Below are 20594 nucleotides of genomic sequence, written 5' to 3'. Positions count from 1 at the left end.
AGTGGTTGGAGTCATTGGTGCAGGGAGAAATCAGCCTAATGAGGTTCTTGGTTAAAACCAACTCAGCAACTTCCTGAGGTAAAATTCAGTACATGTTTTCCATTGAACCTGATTTTGCTAAGACTGCATGATTAAATGCTGCAAGGTCAATTGGTCAATGAAAATGCACCTAATTTTTCCACTGAACTACAAAATGCTCTATTCTGTGCCAGTGTTTTAACTAATACAGGCTCACTGTAATTATACAGTGGTCAGTAATTTTAGAGGGTGTGGTCATACATAATACAGAAGATAAATGTTTTTCAAAACTGAACTATTACTGGTAACAAATCAATTTGTAATGAAGGTCGGATTTTTAGCAGTAGTTCTGCAGTCTCCTGTCTCACCCTGCCAACAGAGACAGTGGAAATGCTTCTCTTCAAGAAGGGGTGCCATCTGGGATCAACTGATCTCTGGAGCAGTTACCCCTGAATCACCGGGCCAAACAATAGAGGCATCAGCAATGAAAACAGTCGAGTGTTTCTGTGGAAGGCACTTCCTTCCTTGTGTTTCAGGAACAGTAGCTTCACTTTGCTCCCACCCTCAGGATGGAAAAGTTAGTTCTTCTAGAGCATTCATGTCCAAAGTGGATGAAAGAGCCTGTAAATGTGGATATGGAACACATTTTTTGGCAAGATTTCTATTGTACTCTAAAGGTTTCCCATCTTCTGTGCCAAATCACTTTTGGTAAATGATATTACTTTTGTAAGATGTTTTTCTCTTTACTGTTAACTTCCTACAAATGGTAGTAGCTGAAACAGTTACTGATGCTATCATTAAGTGCCCTCTGCATCCTGGAATCTCCTGAGTGCTACTGTCCAGTCCACAACCAAACATTTAAGACTGTGGAAGCCTAATATAAGCATGTACATAGCGAAGAGGCAGGCAGAGGGATGACTAAAGGGTTTTGAAAGTTAAACAAATGTTTAACTAGTCTTTTAGGTGTGGTGCAGCTTTTCATGATTTTGAAAGATTGAGCAGCTAACTTTCAGTGTGTCAGTGAAATCCATGTATTAATGTGTGAGAACAGGCAACTAATCAGACCAAGTCTAGAATAGATGTTCAATAATTAAACAGAATTAAGGGTCTGGTCTTGCCCTTTCTTATGTTCTCACTAAAGAAAAAAACAAAACTGGTATACCAAAGAGCCCTTAGGTTACAGTTTACGTCTGCTTCTTTTGAACCACATTTCTGTTTCATCTATTACCTCATAGTAAAACAAATACAAATTTTCAAAGTATCACTATCCATGCTACTGTATACTTCTAAATAGCAAGGGGAATTTAAAAACACTAAAGCAGTTTCCAATGTAGCCTCACACGGAGGTTATGGGTAATGGGGAGACGGCAACATCATTCAAAAATAAAAGGGAAGCAAATGGGCTGACTGGCTGAATCTGATGATTAGCTGAAAAGGCTTAAGAGTGATCTGGAAGTTGGAGTGGGTGTTGAGCTTGCATGTTAAAATAGCCTGAAAAAACCTGAGCTGCACAAGTCATAGAAGTCGAAATGAGTCAATCTACAGCTTATCTTGTGTGCGACACTAGTGCAGGGTAAACAACTTGCTGCCTGTAATGGATCTCTTCCTGAATTGGGACCAACACCTCTTGATGTACTGATTGCATTATTAAAATTCAGTATCTGTTCTTGGGGAGCGTCTGCTTAGCAAGGACTGTCACTGCTTAGTGGGAGGCACATTAACTACGGACTTTGGATTTCCATTTACTAACTTCACAGCATCTTAATTGTAAAGTTCCTTCTGACTTTCAGCCCCATTGCTCCAGTCAGTTATGTTGCTGATGGCTGCACTCTTCTTCCAAGCCATTAAGAATACATTTGTAACTTTTAAAAGGGATCACCACTTGATTTATTCCCCTGCCTGTGCCCTGAATGATGCATGAGGTGCTTACGCGGGAGTGCTCCTCGGCGTGGCTATTACCCACCCAAAATCCTCGTTTCGCTGCGCGTCTTTGTGCGATTTAAAGACACTCTTTACTTGATCCACTGGCACCAAAATGCCAGTGCCCACACTCCCGCCTGAGAGAGCGGCGGGGCTGCCGGGGGCGCGCCCTCACAGCCGGTAAGGCGGGAGCTGGGAGCGGCCTCAGGCCCGGCGGGAGGCGATCAGGGTGCGGAGGGGCCGCTCGGGAGGCTGAGGGGCCGGGCAGGGTGTGGAGGGGCCGGGCGGGGTTGGTCAGGGTACGGAGGGGCCGGGCGGGGTTCGAAGGGGCCTCACAGGGCCGGGGGATGGCTCGGGGGCGGGCGGCTGCCGGGGCTCTGGGCAGGGCAGAGCATCCGCCCGCGGGCGGCTGGAGCCGAGTCCAGCCCCGCTAGTGCCGGCGGCGGGCGTGGGGGGGTCTGACCTTCGGAATTACAGGAAAAAGCGTTACTTGTGCTCAGCCGGGCAACTTCCCATTTTGTCCGTCCCTTCGCGGTTGCGGGGAGGCAGAGGCTCCTGTTAAAACAAGCGCAGCTGAGGTAAGTGTAAAAGATGCTTTCAGCAGAGTGGTCTTTGCTCGCGTTCATTTATATGAAGTGTGGGAGAGTGTGAAACTCTTCCCCGGACTGTTACTCGCGTGGATGTCTAGCAGTGGAGCTTGCTAGCATTCGCATCTCTCCAGGCGTTCATCCGAGACTTGGGGCAGGACATGCTTCTGTGTCTCTTCGGCCGAAAAGATCCTTTTGGTTTCTTTCTTTCAAGTCGTGAGATAGTAAGAATTGAAACTTTCTGTTTACCTCATTTGTCTCGTTTTGTAAGGAATGAAATACAGATGTTTGGCAGTGGTTTTCCTTGTGTGTATAATGGTTAAGAGTCAGTTCGCAAAATGATTGCAGTGTATGCAATCATCAAAGGAAGGAAAAGCTGTTACTTAATTGCTCTCTGCTTAATTTGTATTCACAGATTTTCTCGAAGTGATGAATCAGAGTTAAATGTACTGGCCCCAGGTTTCTTCAATATTTGCAATTTCTGCCTTCTGAGAAAAATATTTTTGTAATGTGTTTGTGTACATATCCATAATGAGTATCATCTTCATGCACTCATGCTTAAACTGGGGAAGTATCACTTGGCCTTCTCACCTGTAATGGACTGCATGACTTGTCTTTTGGGAGAGGAGGGTCTGGAGCACAAGTCCTGTGAGGAGGAGCTGGGGGTGTTTATCCTGGAGAAAGGGAGGCTCAGGGATGCCCTTATCACTCTCTGCAACTGCCTGAAAGGAGGTGGTGAGATGAGGGTCAGTCTCTTCTCCCAGGCTATAATCAACGGACAAGGAAATTGCTGCAAGTTGCACCGGGAAAGGTTTAGATTGGATATTAGGATTAGGATATTGTCAGAAAAAGTTGTCAAGCACTGGAACAGGCTGCCTGGGAAAGTGGTGGAGTCATTGTCCCTGGGGGTATTTAAAAGGCTTGTAGATGTGGCACTTGGGAACGTGGGTTAGCGCTGGACTTGGCAGTGATGTGTTAATGGTTGCACTTGATGGTTTTCTGGAACCAAAATAATTCCATGATTGTCTAAAATAGTTGAAATGCAGCTTCTGGACTGTGAATTAAGAAACTGATTGGGCAAGAGGATGTTTTTGTGCTTGAAGGAAGCTTCATGTATTGGGAGGAAGAATGGAGTGGTCAGTTCAGATTTTTCTGTCAGAGGCTAATCTGTAACAAAACAGGTCTCAAAAGGGAAAAAAGGGAGAAGGAAGCTTTGGGCTTATATCATAGAGGTTGCAGGATTGAAGATTAAAGATCTTGATTTTTCTATAATAATCATTTAAACCTGAGGAATTTTTGCATGATTTGGTGCTTGTAGGGGGTATTTTCAATTAAAAATGCCATACTAAGAGAATTTAAAACATAAATGTGTTTAGTAGTGTTTGGAGCCTGATTTCTCGCTACCATGCCATGTTTTGCCTTGCAGTTTTGACTAAGATACAAAAGTATTGTTAATAAAGTTTGCAGCATAGATAGTAAAGAAAAGCAGGATATATAAACCTTAGGAGTTGATCTGAAGCAGTAGGTTATGGTGCTGCAATGAGTCTGAGTTTTAATGTTTTCTAAAATAGCATGATCAAATATCTTTTTCAGACACTTAATATATTACATATACCTACAGGTACGTTTCAGGGACATGGTCATCTTTTTTGAGTGCGAAGAAAGTGTGAAACTGAGTCTTATGCTTATTTTGTTCTCTTAGTTGCTTGCCACACCAGAGACAGATTGTTCTCCACCAACACAAAGGAGCATGAAGGCAATCATTGTCTAATAACATCTTACTTGCTGAAACACCTACTGCAAAATCATCTCTCAAAGTATACCCTTGCAGCCCAAATAGGCTTTGTAGTCACACAGACAATGAGCCAAAGGAGGTTTGCTCCAAGACCAGTCCTGTACAGGAACTCTCTTTAAACCTTAGCTTGTCTGTTTTTTCTTCATCAGTGAAAAAAGAACAGGGGAGGATAGTGGCTGAAAGCAAAATTATGTCTGGTAGTACAACCAACATTTAGTTCTAGTGATCTTGATGGCCTGACCTTTCGTTTAGTGAGCATTGGCAAATTGGATGAAATCATATAGTTAAAATTAAAAAAGTGACCCATATGTAGAGATAAAGAAAATAAATCTTGTTTTGTGTTTGTAACTTTAAGCATTTTGCATAAAAATTCTGTTTCTTTTATGAGGTACAATGCATTGATTAGTAGAGGAACACGTGTTTTGAAGATCTTTTATCTATCTGAGCAATTTATATAAAGGCTTATTTGTTATGGTTGCTCAGAGAATAATGAATTATATTCTATTTTTGCCTATTAGTACCAAGCTCATGTGGTTAAAAGTTTGATTTAAATTCCAATGTAACAGTATTTTGTATTGTAATGTATGAATATTCAGTGTGCTGTTTTATAAGAAAGCAAATATTCAGTGTGCTGTTTTATAAGACATCTCAAAACATGTTTTGCATCTGTAGCTCCAGGATATACTAAGCAAAATAACTGTTATCAGCAGTTATTAGCAAAACTGACTTTTCCTGGTAACTATGTCCTTCAGAATTTTGGAACAAATGTATCTTATCCTTTTGTGCGTACATTGGCTATTTAGAGACTGAAAGAGGAAAAATGGCTTTCCTGCTTTTCAGTTTCCAGTTAGTTTGAAATTTTTAAATTAACAAGTAGTTTTACATGATGATGATTTTTTTTTTTTTTTTTTTGTTACTGTGTTTTTAGAACAAGTTTCTGTGGTCAACAGTTGATACAGCATTTTGAGAGCCTCACCGTGTGGGTACTTCAGATATGTCTGTAAGCTTAGTAGTTTTCTGAATAGATATGCAGTGTTTGAATTTATAAGTGGTGTTAGTAGATTATGATACCATTAAGTTTTCTGGTAGGCCATCCTAATTTAAAATACATATAGGTTTATTTTCCAGAAAAAAGTGCACCTAACACCTGTTTCAATCAAGTTCTATTTAAAGGTAAATGTTTGAATGCTATTCATCCTGCCCTGAGGTTCAACTGACTGTTTTTGGCTCAGTTAAAGACTGTGGGCTATGAAATCATTATGCCCAGGATCTTTCATCACAGTATCTGTCATTTTTCCCATGATGGGCTTGTCAGTGCATAGGTCATAGGGGTTAAAAAGTTGAAAATACCCATTAGCTGTCCCTCGAGTTTACTGCTTCTTCCATTATGTTCACATGTCATTGTCTTCTCTGACCAATGTAGGAAACCTGCTGTTTTCCTCTTCAGATGCTCACTGGTACTCACCTTTGGTGCAGTCCTGACTGATCATGAATCTGAGGCACCCTGTTACCAAAAAGGATGCTAAAGTACGTATTTGAATAATTTTCCTGAATGTCCTCTTTCTCTCTAGAATTTGTGTAAGTGCTGATGGATTTGAATCTTGGAGTTCTGAAAACTCATGGTTATTGCTTTTCCAGGTGCATTTTGCAGAACACTGCAGCTGAGTGGCCCAATGGGCTAGAGCAGAGGCTTAGGCTCCTGTCTTTCAGTGTTTGCTGGCTGTGGATAGGGCAAGGTCTGTCTCTCCACGTAGCAGCCATCATGGGAGAACTGTAGCAGTGGATGGTAAAGACCAAATAAAAGGAGGAGTGTCTATTCAGCTTCTTCCTTCATAGTTGTTAGAAGAGTGTCAGACTTCATAGGGAAGAATTTCCTGTCACATATCAGCAAAGATGTTAAAAATTCTTGAATGGTTGGAACAAAGAATGGTGCTGCATGGTGCCACATCCAGTTGGCAGCTGGTTGCTAATGAGGTTCCCTAGAGCTCAGTACTGGGGCCTCATCCTGTTCAGAATCTTTATTGCTGATCCTCACAAGGGGATCCAAGGGCACGCTTAGTCAGTTTGCAGGTGAAACCAAGTTGGGCAGGAGTTGATCTGCTGGAGGGCAGGAAGGCTCTGCAGGGGGATCTGGACAGGCTGGATCATGGGCTGAGGCCAATGGTGTGAGGTTCAACAAGGCCAAGTGCCAGGTCCTGCCCTTGGGTCACAACAGCCCCAGGCAGTGCCACAGGCTGGGGCAGAGTGGCTGGAAAGGACCTGGGGGTGCTGGTGAGAGCAGCTGAACATGAGGCAGGCTGTGCCCAGGTGGCCAAGAAGGCCAATGGCATCCTGGCCTGGATCAGCAATGCTGTGGCCAGCAGGGCCAGGGCAGGGATTGTCCCCCTGTGCTGGGCACTGTACACCTTGTGTCCATGGATATGTTGCAAGGAAGAGAAAGGTTAGGCCCTCTTCAAAAGGAAATGGGAGACAAGGATACCGTGGGCAAAGAGAAGGCTGAGGTTCTCAACAACCTCTGTGCCTCAGTCTTATACAGCAGAGTTCCAGCCATGTCAATTAAGTCAAGAGAGGCAATTGCAGAGACTGGGAGAATGAAGACCCTAAACACACTGTAGGAGAGGATCAAGTCTGAGACCATCTAAGGAACCTGAATGTGCACAAATCCATGGGATCCAATAAGATTCATCTGTGGGTCCTGAGGGAGATGGCAGAAGAAGCTCCTAAAGCACTATACATAATTTTTGAAAATTATGTATACACCACCACATAGGGTGTAATTTTTACTCAGGCACGTTCTTTGATCACTTTGATCACATATACAACCTCTTCAGTACACAGCCAAAGAGCTTTTTTGTCACATATCATTTATCAGTGTCCTGACAGGTGCGTAAGATTTGAGCAGCATTGTAACCTACCAAGTCACTACCTTGGTTTCTGGCAAGTAGTAACTACCAGCTGCCATGCCAAATAAACAGCTGCTAATTGATACTGGACAAAGTAGAAGCAGGAGGACTGAACCAAATAACTAGCTCACATCTGGGAAAAGTCATGGACGTCTCTCTCCCCAGTTATCTCCTCTGTTTCACCAACTCGGATGCCTTACATTTGCTAATGTAGTACAAATACTTTTTTTTCTTAGCCTTCTGCTGTTTTGGCGAGTGGAAGTGACTTATTGTATGGCTGAGTACTAGAGAAGAACTAGAAGAGGGGGAAGAGGTACAGAATGAATACAGGATGAGGAGCACTGAGTCTGGAGGGAATCTTCAACTATTTAAGCTTTCTGGTGTGCATGGGATACTAAAATTTTTCAAAGGCTTCTAACTTGGCATTGCAGCCAGCTTGGTCATGCCTGTTCGTGCAGTTCTGTGCTCCACTGTGATGGGATATGTCATGTGGTATTTTCAGCTGAAGCATTATTCAAAAATTTTTTTATGATTTGCCAATGCTTCTGAATTCCATCTCCTTTCTAAGAAAGAATGGAATTGCTGGAGCTAGTTAAAGGAATCTGATAAAAATGTGTTTGCTTAATTCTTGGAAAGAACTGGACTATTTTGTCTGAAATGCAGCCTCTTCTGTCTCATATCCCCTCAAAAATAGGATATCTGCATGTAGGATATCAGCAGAAGCTTTATCTCTTATTATGGGGAATAAATGATAATGGACCACTTTATGGACTGGCTTCATTTCTTGTTGGTACACATCTTGCTACTGCTGTATTTTAGGAATATGTCACTGGACAAACTCCTCTGCATTTTTCTTTGTATCCCACATGTGCTTTTCTTTTTTTTTTCCTCCTGTTTTTTACTGTCATAGCCCTAAAGTTTATAAAGTGCTTCCCAAACAAACTTAAAATAATATTTAAGTTGATTTCTGACAGAAACTGAGCTTAATGCATTGTTTTTTACCATGTTTTTCTAATTTAGATTACTGTAAAGTTTAAGTTTTTAGCAAATCCAAGAAGTTTTTGTGGAAAGAACCATAGCATAGGGCATAACCCCTACTGCCTATATCCCACTTAGATCTCTGTCCAGTGACCTGGTGCACACCTGCTTTGTGGCATTATCTGAACCTGTGGGAGGAGGAGATACTTTGTCGGGACTGAAAGCTACTGATGTGCTTGTTCTAGGGAGATAGTACTTGCCTCCTACCTGGAGCCTTCCTGAGACACAGGTTTGATGGAGAGCTGAAATTCCAGACAAATCTGAAAACCTAATGTGAAACATGGACCCCAACTAGCTGCAAAATACTAATGCCCACGTGTTGCTTATGAGCATGGTAACTAGAGCTACTTGTCCAGGAAATAGGAATACTGGGCTCTAGGCCCTTGTGTGGTTAAGGGGATCTGACACCTCTGTTTTCTACAGGCAGATCTTCTACTTACTAGCCAAAGGAGTAGTGTGGGTGGCCATTCATGGTGGAGTTGGGCCACTCTACAGATAGGTTCTTACAGACAAGTTGATGAAGCGTAGACTGGGTGAGCAGTGAAGTGAATTGAAAACTGGCTTAATAGATGGACCCAGAGGGTGGTGATCAGTGGTGAAGTCAATCTGGGGGCCAGTCACTGGTGATTTACCCCAGTGGGCAATACTGGATCCAGTCCTGTTCAGCATGTTCTGGATTAGAATGCTGGCCGAGCCCGCCTTCAGTGAGTTTGCTGATAACACAAAACTGGAAGGGGTGAGTAATAAGCCAGAGGGCTGAGCTGCTGTCCACAGAGACCTTGGCAAGCTGGAGAAATGGGCTGGCAGGAACTTCAATAAGGAGAAGTGCCAAATCCTTCATCTGGGGAGGTACACCTCCGGACAGCAGCACAGGAGCCTGGCCAGGTCTCCACCAGCCAGCTTTGCAGAAAATGCTCTGGTGGTCCCCCACACCCAGTAGAGCATGAGCCAGCAATGTGCCCTTGTGACAAAGAATGCTGGTTTCCTGGGCTGTGTTAGGACTGCAGCCAGCAGATCAATGAGGTGATCCTGTCCCTCTGTTCAGCACTGCTGAGCCCACACTTGGAGTATTTAGTCCCAGTTCTGGACTCCTGATGGCAAGAGAGACATGGACATACCAGAGAGAATTCAGGGAACGGCCTCAGTGATGGTTAATGTACTGGAGCATCTGCCATATGGAAGCTGGAACTATTCAGCCTGGGGAAGAGAAAGCTCAGAGGAGTCTCAGCAGTACCAAAGAGCCAGAATCCTCCCAGTGATAGGACGAGAGGCAGTGGACACAACCTCAAACACAGGAGGTTCCTTCTGAGCATCAGGAAATACTATTTTTGCTATGAGAGGAATGAGTAGTGGAGCAGGTTACCCAGGGAGTTTGTGGACTTTCCATTAAAGGAGATCTTCAGAAGCTGTCTGGACACAGTCCTGGGGAACTGGCTGTGGGAGGCCCTTTGTAAGTTTGAATCAGATGGTCTGTAGGTGTCCCTTCCAAACAAATATTCTGTGATTCTGTAAGTGCTGATAGCACCACTCAAGGCAAGGAGAGTGTTTGATTTTTGTAATTTTTTTTTTTGGTACGGAAGCCTAGATTCATCTGTCCTTTCAGAAGAAATCAGTCTACTACTTTGCTTTCTTCCTTCTTAACCTGGAGTCTGAGTTTTTTGTCTGCACAGTAGTTCAGTAGTTCTTTTCTTCAAAAAGAAAGGCAAAGAGAAGTGCCTTTCTTTGTCTTTGCAGAGTACACTCAGGTCTGCTGCCAGGGCAAAACTGGGAAAAAAACAGTACGAATTCACCCTCTTTTGGGTGAAAGGTGACCTGGACTGATGTCCACTTCCTGAACAATTTCTTTACTAGGTGGTGATGAACAAGATAGGCAGATCATTCCTTCTCCTGTAGGAGCCTTCATTTTCAAAAGAATTTGCTGGATGAATCTGCTTAGAAAAGAACTAGGCAGGCTGAATGTCAAGTGAATACATTTCTTACCAGTTACTTGCATGATCTTTGGAAGGTTGTGGATTGGATTGCCCTCAGCCGTGTTTTAGGTACGCTTATCTTTCTATTTTTTATCGTAAATGTGTGCAACTTGTCTTAGTAAAACCGCATCAAATTTCTCCATTGTTCAGGAAAGTAACACTTAGACAAAACAATACTTCCCTTGAATACAAGTGAGAAAATCTGAATAACACTATTAACTCTGACACAAATGCTAACAAAGTTTTAAAAGGGCATCTTCACTTTACTTTTAAAAATAAAAAAAATCATTTAAATTTTTTATTTTATGACAGCGTTTTCTGCCCATACTTACTGAGAAGGACATGTTCAGCAATTTGATTTGGATGTTTGTCCTGCTCTGCAGCTCTGTAGCAGGTATGTTTCTGGATTATTAGCACCTGTCTTGCCATAAGAATTTTTTCCAAAAGATAACATTCTCCAAATGAAATTTTGAAGAATTCTGAAATATATTGCAGCTTAGTTGTAAATGTTAGTCTTACTAGTTTAATGTATTTTTGGATATTGCAAGTATTATGATAAAATTTACAAGCTATGCATGTAAATTGCATGCATAGCTTTTACAGATAGGAATGTTTTATAAAAACAGGCTTGAAGTCCAAGACTTTCTTTTCTTCATTTAGGGCTATTAAAAAGGAATCTGGATGGAAACTTCCTCATTATTTCTGTGAAGTTGTTGAAACATCACTCTAATGTAAAACCTATTTAACCTACTGTAATACAGTAATTAATGTGAACTGCATTTTCAAACAGGAATGTCTGATTTGAATGACTAACTGGGCATTTTATTTGAATTCTATATGAAAAAAATTAATTTAATTATCTGTAGACAACAAAACAACTTACTATTTTTCCACTAGTATTTTAAGAGGAGTATGGCTATGTGATGTCTTTGATTTTGTTTTTAGATGAAAACTCCATCAGAGATGCTGACATTTTTCCTTCATCTCCTGAAATTGAAAGAGGATCCTCCCTGAAACTATCCTGTGTTCTTAGAAAGAACTACATTCCACAGAGAAATGCAAGCCACATCATTTGGAAATTGAATGATGAATTGATTGCTCCAGAAAACTATAACATTGTGAATAAGACTGTATCTAATATAACCATCCATAATTTCACTTACAGCACAGCTTATGTGGAATGTTTAATGAAGTACTCGAACAAGGAAATACCTTTGGTTCGCACAGAAGTTAAATCTGGCTGTAAGTAAAAGGCAGAAAAAATAATCTTAACTCTTTTTAACAACTTAGTATAATAATTTTACTTCTAAAACAGCTACTTTTGGTTGTGTTATTTTAAAACACGTGTATTCAATGTATATATATATACATATATATTCATGCACACATACTTTTTTTTTTTTAATAAAGCATGAAATTACCAGCATTCCTTACTGACACAGGTCTGTAACCTTTCTGACCCTGAATTTTGCCTAGCTGAAGTTTTCTGTTGAGTTCCAAAGGTAGTGGGTCTGTTCCTTTGGTTATGTCTTCTTTCTAGCCTAGCCAACTTCAATTTTCCCCAGAGAGGATTTCCTCTCTATCCTCTCTTCTAAAGAAGTTATAATCCACTCTCTTATGCAGAACATTAAAATATGTATACAAATTTTCTAATTTATTGAACAGATTAAGTCCAGAGTATAACATATGCCTGGGGGGTCCCATTCTAATAAAGAAGCAATAAAAGCAAAACATCTGTAGAAAAATATCCAGCAAAAGGTCTTGCATATCTGCAAAGCTTAATGTGCTGTAAACTTGTTGATAAAAGATCTTTTGACATTTCCATTAGATGGGACAGAAAAATACTGTTTTGAAAAGAGGGCTTTGTCAACCAGTTGATTTCACTGGACACAGTTTTCTTCTACTCCAATTTCTTCTAACAGTAAAGAAATTGAGCTGTAACAAGAAAGTCTTTTAGGGTGTTACATTTTTATGGATGACTTCAGACTATAGAGATTGCAGAAGATTGTTTCCTTTGTGCTATCTTGCTTATAAGATAAAGAGAGCCCAGAATTAGTGATCTCTTCGGGGTCACACAGATGTTTCCCAGGAACTTGTCTTCTCCACTCTTTAGGCTGTGCATGTTTCTCAGGTTTGGGTTTTTCATAGGGTAAAAAATTAGATATTCTGGGAGAGAACCAAAAGGAGTTCTGTCTGTTAGAGAATGTCCTTTTTTTTTTTTTTTTTGTGCTTTTGCTGTTTTTTTGTATTCCTCTTACTTTCTGGACTCACCTCAAACTACACATGTGTTGCAGAGGGGAGAGTGTGTACACTTAGTGTTCAAGACAGTGTATGCAGTGGTTTGATATATGATAGTTAGAATTACTGCCTTTAGGCGCACTTAGTAAAGTATTTCTGAGAAATAGTTGGAGAAAAATCTTGCTGTCTCCTCAGGGTAAGAAAGAATAGTTTTGATTTTTGTATTGTGAGGAGTTCTGAGGGCAGTGAAGGATGATAAAATGAAGCGCTATGAAGACACTGAATGATGTTTGCCATAATTGCTTTTTGACCAACAGAATCAGGTGTGCATAAAGTTACTTATTTTACTGGACTTTTTTTAACCTTTGTCACTGTAGTTCGTCCAGACATGCCAGAAAATATTTCCTGCATTTATTTCTATGATGTTAACCTTACCTGTACCTGGAATGCAGGAAGAGAAACAAGTCTTACAACGAACTATACTCTTTACCGAAAACTGTAAGTACTAGATATACTGGGCACTGGGTTGCTGGGGTGTGGCAACCAGTTCTCTTCCTGTCTCTCCCTGACTTCTGTTTAATGAAAACTTGAAATCATCATGGAGATTGGAGTCTTAGCATTTGTCAGTAATTTTAATTGATTAATTCAGGGTTGGTAATTATTGAAAATACTTACAGTCTGATTCCTTCTTGTAGTGTGCTGTATAAATGAAATAAGCATTCTCAACCAATATTCAGTAGAGAAATATTTATATTCAGAGCTGATATTCAATTGTTCTTTGAAGTAACATTACTAATAAGATTGAAAGTTGAGTGACCATGGTGAATGGAGGCATTTTATGGGAGAGTTTCCCAGAAACTTTCTATGTAATGAACTAACCTAATTTTGGGGCCATAAAAAATATTGATTCCTCATCTGCTTTAAAAAATTCCCATCAAAATTCATTAAGCCACTGCTTTACTGCAGTATTCTGCTTAACTCCAGTAGCATTTATTCTAGTGACCCTTGGAGTCATAAGGTTTCGGTCAAAAAATCCAGAGTTGTCCTTTTGGATTGCTTGGGGATTTCTATTTATAAATACAAATTATGTGGTCTCATGCTCTCCAGTGTAGAAGCACAGATACTTGGTTCTTTCAATTTCAGTTAGATTTTCAATGTTGGTTAGGAGCTTGCTTTTTCACAAGTGACTGTGAAAATGGTGAAATCAGTGTTGTTCCAAGGCAGATCTCAGGTAGGATTTTGAAGGTGATAGTACAGATTTGTCCCAGATGCACTTGTCAGTCTGTCCTTTATAGTGCTGCTTCTGATGATGCTCTCTTTTTCTGCCTAACCAAGACTCCAGGTAATATTGTTTCATGAAGAGATTTCTAAAATGCCTAAAGTTATTCTTGAGAATGGCAATGAATTCAGACTCTGGAGGGTACTTTTTCATATTGTACTAGTGTATATCATCTTTGTAATTTAAATGGTAGATTAGCAAAACCTTTTTAGTTTTATCTCCATTTTAGCTTTGACATTTTAAGCTTCCATCTTTTTAATGTGGAACTTTCTTACTACTTCTGGTGTTTCTATCTTTTATAACTTAGCTGCTTTTGTGAAGCCAGAAGTTAAAACAGCCATTGAAAGCACATTTCAGTATTATTCCTTCCTGTATAAGCACAGACTTCTTATTAACCACAAAGTGAATTGGACTGCAGAACTGTTTCCAGCCAAATCTAAACATAAGTTTTAATCCAGTGTCTCCCTAGCTGAGTAGTCACCCTAGCATGTGACTACAAAAGCACTGGTACAAGGGGACAGGGAAATTAGCTAAGGGTATTCATTTGCACAAACATGTAATCTAAAAATGTTCACTGGTAAAAAAGTCTTACATTCTCAAAGATATATAAATAATAGCCTAACAATTTGTTTGAATTATTCTAAGAAAATCCTTTAGTTTCTAACTGCTTATATTTTTTTCTTTTTTAGGATGTCTTCTCCAGATTTGGTTAGATCCTGCCTGACTAGAACAGAGTCGTGTTCATTTTTTTATCCTGACAATGATTACAGTAATGATTTTTGTTTTCAAGTGGAAGCTAAAAATGTTTTGGGTGCATCCTTAACAGAGTGTGTCCCTATACCTTTGCAAAAAATAGGTAATTAAAAAAGAATCAATAAGGATTTAATTTATGACTTTTCCATGTAAAATTCTTCCAATTGGTTGGTGTTACAGCAGTAATTTACAGCAGTTTCTTGATCTTATTGTGAGGTGGTGAGAAATGACAGAGTGTTGTTTCCATGCTAGGCAACATCTAACTGCAACAATATTCCTTTAGGCTAATGTCTGATATATCCATTATAAGTTTCTAATTTTTAATTATTGAGAAGTAAAGGCCATATATTAAAACTTCTTGTCAAACTAATTGGTACTTGGACTCTACTTTAATATTTCTGCGTGGTACCAAGTATCAGTGCAACACCTGGCTGCAATGGGTAGTGGTATTATAATTTTTCAAGGGCCACCCATCATATGCTCTGCAATTCCACTTTCTGTTAAAAATAACCCATCTGTTCTATGTGCCGTAATAATTGCACACAGGAGCAATAATAATATTTTGTCTACCTCTTCTCCCTCTGTCCTGTGCTTCTCCTCTGTTCATTTTGGTGGTGTAGTTAAGCAGTAACCCTTATAATGGAATACTTTTTGCTGCAGCACTCATCATCAATCACATCCTTTATTCCGTGTTCAGATCTACTGTGACTCTTCATTACTTTCTACACTCTCTATGCCAGACATGTCTTTTCCTATTGCTAGTCCATTCTTTTCCATTGTCTCCTTTACACTTCTCTGCCCCTCAGATAATTTCCAGCTGAACTCTTTCCTCATCTGCAGTTCAGTCTTGTCTTTGGCATCCCAGCTCTGCTTCATTTGTTGTCTCTGGGTAATATTTTTCAGTGCTGATACAAATGAAAGATGTCCGCACATCTATTTGAGAGCAGGTTTGTGAATAGAATCACAGAATCATAGAAAGGCTTGGGTGGGCAGGGGCACCTTCCACTAGACCAGGTTGTTCAAAATTCCATGTAATTAAATCAGTTAATGTGCAATTTCTCTTACAGATAATTTCCCATATGTAGAACTATGTCTATAAAATAAACCATCACATGAATACTCTAATAGCATGTGTGTTACTGGGATAAGGATTTAACTTCTTGGAACACAAACAGATAGAGAAATTCTGAACTTTTATAGAAGCATTTTCCTCTATTAATGTTCTTGTTTCTTCATTCTAGAGAAATTTGCCCCTCCTGAAATAATTTCAGTTAAAAAAATCCCTGGTATAAAGCAGTCACTTACAGTAACCTGGAAAATGCCTGAGAAGATTATCCCTTTAAAACAGATTATTTGCCAGGTTCAATACAGAAACTTGTATTCAAACTTTACCGTAAGTTACGTCATTTTTCTTTTGCATGGCAGTTTCTTTGTGACTAACTTCTTAATATTATAAGAATTTAAGTTGAAAAAAGGCAACAAATGTTGAAATAATGATAATATGAATGATAATAATGATAATAATGATAATAATAATAATGATAATAATGAAATAATGATAATAACCTTGTTATTTTACTGGAATATTACCAGAGGTGCATGATCTTAAGAACATGGTTTGGTTTTCTAGGGTTAATTGTCCTTTTTCTTTTGGTCATTATCTGTTTTGATACATATTGTGCTTTTCAGTATTACACTGTGGAAGGATGAGGGATGACCCTACACGAAGGGATTACACATGCAGTCAGTAACAATATTTTGTTTTTCCCTTGCATTCTGGTGTTGAAAACAGCACTCACTTAAAACTGCAGCATTTGAATCTGATTAATATGGAATGATGTTAAATACAAATACAAAATACAAATTTTGCAAGATGAAAAATAAGGGAAGTTCTTTTCTTTCTGACACTTAAATGGAATGGTTGTAAAACCCCCAGTATTTGCATAATTCAGATTATCGATTCCTATGGTCTTCAATATGGAAGGGATTGTATTTGTTGTTTTACTGTTTCTTCTTCCAAATTAAAGAACTGGCCAAGTTTCTTGGATTGTTTTTTTTAAGTTCATTGAACTGAGATATCTGCCTTGATCTTACTATTTTATGTACCACATGTATAATTGTGGGAGAGAAAAATTCATCAAAGTAGTCATCGGAGCTTTAAAAACATTTATAATATTAAAGATGTTTCTTACTAGCATCCTCACATTTTCAAGCATCATTACTGTAAATATAACATACTAGTTCTTCAGGATTCAGGATGATTGGATGGGCAGGATGGCTCAGGTCCAGTTGGGGTATTAGGAATGGAACTAACGATTGTTTAAGACCTATTTGAGATGTTTATCTCTTTGGAACCAATGCACTGGCATCCTTGTGACACATTCTATGAGGTCCTTATGTTTTCAACATTTGGAAAGGACCTCATAGTCCTTGGAGGGCTACAACTTTATTGTGTATTTTGTCTAGTTTTCAGCACACACATTAGAAATCACCTGTCTGGTTTTTTTGGTATCAAATACAGCCTATCATTTGCTTCCTCAGTTCACACCTGCATTTTCACACAGACATTTCAGAAGAAACAGGAGCTATCCATGATTAGAAAAGACATAGGAGCTGTTTATTTGTCAGCACATATATGCAAAAAAAAACCCAACCCAAAACCACCCCCCCAAAAAACCTAACTAAAAATGTTTGCACAAATGACAAATATCTTCTTGGCCTTTAAAGTTATCTGACCAAACCAGTCTAAACAGTTTGGTGTGAACTGTTTTTACTGAGTGAAAAACATGTGACTTGTTTTTGTTCTTGCATATACTAAATTTCCAAGTTTCTGATTTTAATGCAATGTCGTTAACAGCCTTTTGGCAAGTAACTAAAAGCTAGTACATCATGTCTCCAATTCTATGTCAGTTCTGCCAGAGGTTGATAATAATTTTGGAGCCTTTTTAATTTTAGATTTGTTGCAGAATCTATCACCTACATGGTTTGGAGACCCCTGAATTCACTCTTGTAGAGGCAGGTATTTTTTGACAGTGAGTTTCTTGAGATCAGAACAGACTAAAATCTTCAGTTACATTAGGCACTTCTCATTATGGTGTTCATATGAGTGAGTATCTGCGTTTCTTGTAGTTTCTATAGTACAGTCTGCATTGTTATAGACTGATTAATTTTTGATTAGAAGGTTCAACTGATGGAAGTCAAGAATTTCTTCACTGTGTTTTAGCCCTGTTGAGGGTGTTGAAGTGAGTGAGGTTCCTTTCAAGACAAAGAAATGACTCGCATTGTCATTACTTTTCTGAAAAGATAACACATAATTTATTTCTTACACTCCCATCTTCCTTCACCACTAACAGGCTTCATCTTATTTTTTACCTCTTGGTACCAGAATTTTTTGTCCTTTCATTTACCTTTTCTTTTTAATCCTGTGCTGATAATGTTTGGGGTAGCCCACAGCTGCACTGTTTTATGGCTAACAGCTAGAAGGCCTTGTAACTCAGAAAAGATGAACTAGACAGGAAAAAAGTACCCAGCTGACTCAAACTGTGAGGAATCACTGGGGGAATCACTGCTTCCCCCAGGATGCTGCTGTGGGACATAATTGTAGTAATGGCTTTAGCAATAACCACTTGCTTCCCACCAGTGGGAACTGCATTCCTCCAGCAGCTTCTGTGCACAGTTGCTCTAGAATCACATGTGAGCTGCACCCTGTTCAAGCCACAGGTTTGGGATCAAGTTTTTCAAACCCTGGAGTTTTACAGGAGGAACAAAGGTGCTACACAGAAAAATGAAGTTTAAAACAAGGAATTTTGAGTTTCAGAGAAGTGAGGTGGTATACACAAAAACTGCATCTTCTGTGTTTCCTTAAGAAAATAAGTCATATATCTGCATTAAATTTTATATCAAATAATTTTTGTTCTTGTTCCTATTTCCAGGAATTTGTCAATGTCTCACTGAATTCTAAGAAGAATATAGGATCATGTAATCTCACAGGTCTGTGGGACTCCACAGACTATTCTGTTGCCATTCGGTGTGTCAATAATGAGTCAGCATTTTGGAGTGGATGGAGTGGAGAGAAAAGTGAAAGCACAGAAGAAAATGGTAAGCTGCCTACCTGTGGAAGTTTTCTTCTATTACTTGGAGGCATTAGGATTTAGTAGGGAAAAACTGTGTTACAGCCTATTATCCTCTATTGAATTTAGAATCCTGTTGCTTAAACAGAACATGTTTATTTTGTTTAAAGATAGAAGAGGAAAACTGAACGACAACAGCAAGTATTGGAGGAGATTTGAAAAGTGATTCAAACAACATAGGACTAAGGAAGAAAACAGATGAGTAGACACTGAAGAGAGGGAAAATTAAGAGTGTACATGAAGATTTAACAAAGCAAAATAAGATAGCAGAAAAGTAGTGCAGCATGTGTGTTCAATGAAATAAATTATAAATAGAGAAATCAAAATTCCAGTTTTAAAACAAGACTAGAAAGTCTCTTCTGGGAGACTCTAGAACTGAACAAATAAAAGCAAGCAGCAGGAAACTTATAGAAAAAAGAAGTACCTAATTAGGGGAAAAAAGGCATTGTACTACAAAAGATAAAACTTACTTTTAGTAAGTTTCTCTTAGACTCTATGTTTGACACCTTTTGAGTTTTTTAACCATATTAGAGAAACCTTTTGATTGTTTTCACCATATTAAACAATCTTTTTAATATAGCAACAAATTGCAAGTGGATTTTTTTTGTCTTTAAACAGCTCCTTCAGGAAAAGTGGATTTGTGGAGAGTAATTGAGTCTTCACGCTCATCTAGAAATAGATCTGTACATCTTATGTGGAAGGTACATACGTTTTTTTGTGAATTGGTAATCATATTGATATCCTGTAGCTGATGTTGTGTTTAAGTAGGACATATAACTGCCAGAGGCATTTCATGTTATCAGAAAAAAAAAGCTCACTGAACTAAATTAGAATTGAAAAGGCTTTTGTTTACTGAATGGTAGATGAATGGAGTTTTGTAATCTGTGTGGAAAGGGAGCATTTAATTGTGTTCAGATCACTGGAAAATCTCATTGAAAGTCTTAAGCTGCATTTAAATAATCCAGTTTACCGAAGCTGTGTTTAAATTCACTTTAATCTTCTAGTAAAGTGTCCAAAGGCTCTTCATATTTCAAATCTCAGCATTTGACTTTTGAAATCCATCAAGGAAATTGTTGTGGCTGTCTGTCCTGAAGATGGGGCTTAAGAAAATACCTTGCTTTTCTAAATACAGTATAATAGTTTTGTAATTTAATCTTTAATATAGCATATATTTTTGCTTGTGCAGATAACACTGCGAAACACTTACTACTGTGTATTTTTTTAATAGCCATTAAAAAGCTTTCCGCCTTCTGGGAGGATTCTAGGCTACAAAATACAGTATTTTCCAGAAAACAAGGCTGCACATAAAAGGACAAACAATTCTACTGAACAGAAAATGACCTTACTTTTAAATGAAGAGGCACATATAATATCTGTCACTGCTTATAACTCTGCTGGAGAGTCTCCTGAAGCTATTTTGAGGATTCCATCCTCTGATGAAAAATGTAAGATTTTTCAATGTCATATTTTTCTCATTAATGAAAAAGTGATTTTCATTATATCTTAAGTTCTGATACAGTGAAGCAAAATTATGCTAAGGGCTTCTGACATATGTATCTTGTATTTTGCTGTCATGTATCATATTTCTGTTACAGACAATTATTGTTGGGGGTTTTGTTTTGAGATACAGTTGTTAAGATATGAATACTTTGTGATGTCTTATTGAATTTCTCTTGTACTACTTTCTTAGGGTTTTTTTGGTTGGTTTAGGTTTTTTCCTAACCTTGCACCTCCCAAATAAATTTATGAAATGCTACCCAATTCTTTTGGATCCCTTTGTTAGCTCAGAAGATTGATTACCACAGGGCACTATTGCAGAGTGTTCAACAATCATTCAAAGATATGATAAATAGAAGTCTCTAAGCTGTGTTAGTGGAAGCAGGGAGAGAAGCCTTGTGTTCATTCTCATTTCATATGCATTCCCAGAGTACCCATCCCACCCACTGCCAGGGTTAGGAAGCTG

The 20594-nt window shown here is 38.9% G+C and overlaps 1 protein-coding gene across 8 annotated transcripts in view; it reads left to right on the top strand.

Annotated features, from left to right (window-relative positions):
- Positions 1 to 1994: 1994 nt before the first annotated feature.
- Positions 1995 to 20594, top strand: part of IL31RA (interleukin 31 receptor A) — a 32726-nt gene continuing 14126 nt past the window's right edge. For 4 of the 8 annotated variants that reach the window (XM_077171441.1, XM_077171439.1, XM_077171440.1 and 1 more), the window contains exons 1-10: positions 2379 to 2516; positions 5744 to 5847; positions 10544 to 10625; positions 11177 to 11473; positions 12847 to 12967; positions 14438 to 14604; positions 15743 to 15894; positions 18434 to 18599; positions 19250 to 19332; positions 19860 to 20076. In XM_077171441.1, coding sequence (XP_077027556.1) covers positions 5809 to 5847; positions 10544 to 10625; positions 11177 to 11473; positions 12847 to 12967; positions 14438 to 14604; positions 15743 to 15894; positions 18434 to 18599; positions 19250 to 19332; positions 19860 to 20076 — 1324 coding nt within the window. In that variant the 5' untranslated portion in view covers positions 2379 to 2516; positions 5744 to 5808. Of the gene's footprint in view, positions 2119 to 2378; positions 2517 to 2562; positions 2750 to 5248; positions 5321 to 5743; positions 5848 to 10543; positions 10626 to 11176; positions 11474 to 12846; positions 12968 to 14437; positions 14605 to 15742; positions 15895 to 18433; positions 18600 to 19249; positions 19333 to 19859; positions 20077 to 20594 lie in introns of those variants that run through there. The other 4 variants (XM_077171436.1, XM_077171438.1, XM_077171435.1 and 1 more) reach the window with 4 other exon arrangements.

The sequence above is a fragment of the Agelaius phoeniceus genome, chromosome Z, assembly GCF_051311805.1.
Source record: "Agelaius phoeniceus isolate bAgePho1 chromosome Z, bAgePho1.hap1, whole genome shotgun sequence".
Lineage (NCBI taxonomy): Eukaryota > Metazoa > Chordata > Aves > Passeriformes > Icteridae > Agelaius > Agelaius phoeniceus.
This window is presented reverse-complemented; position numbering and strand designations above follow the sequence as displayed.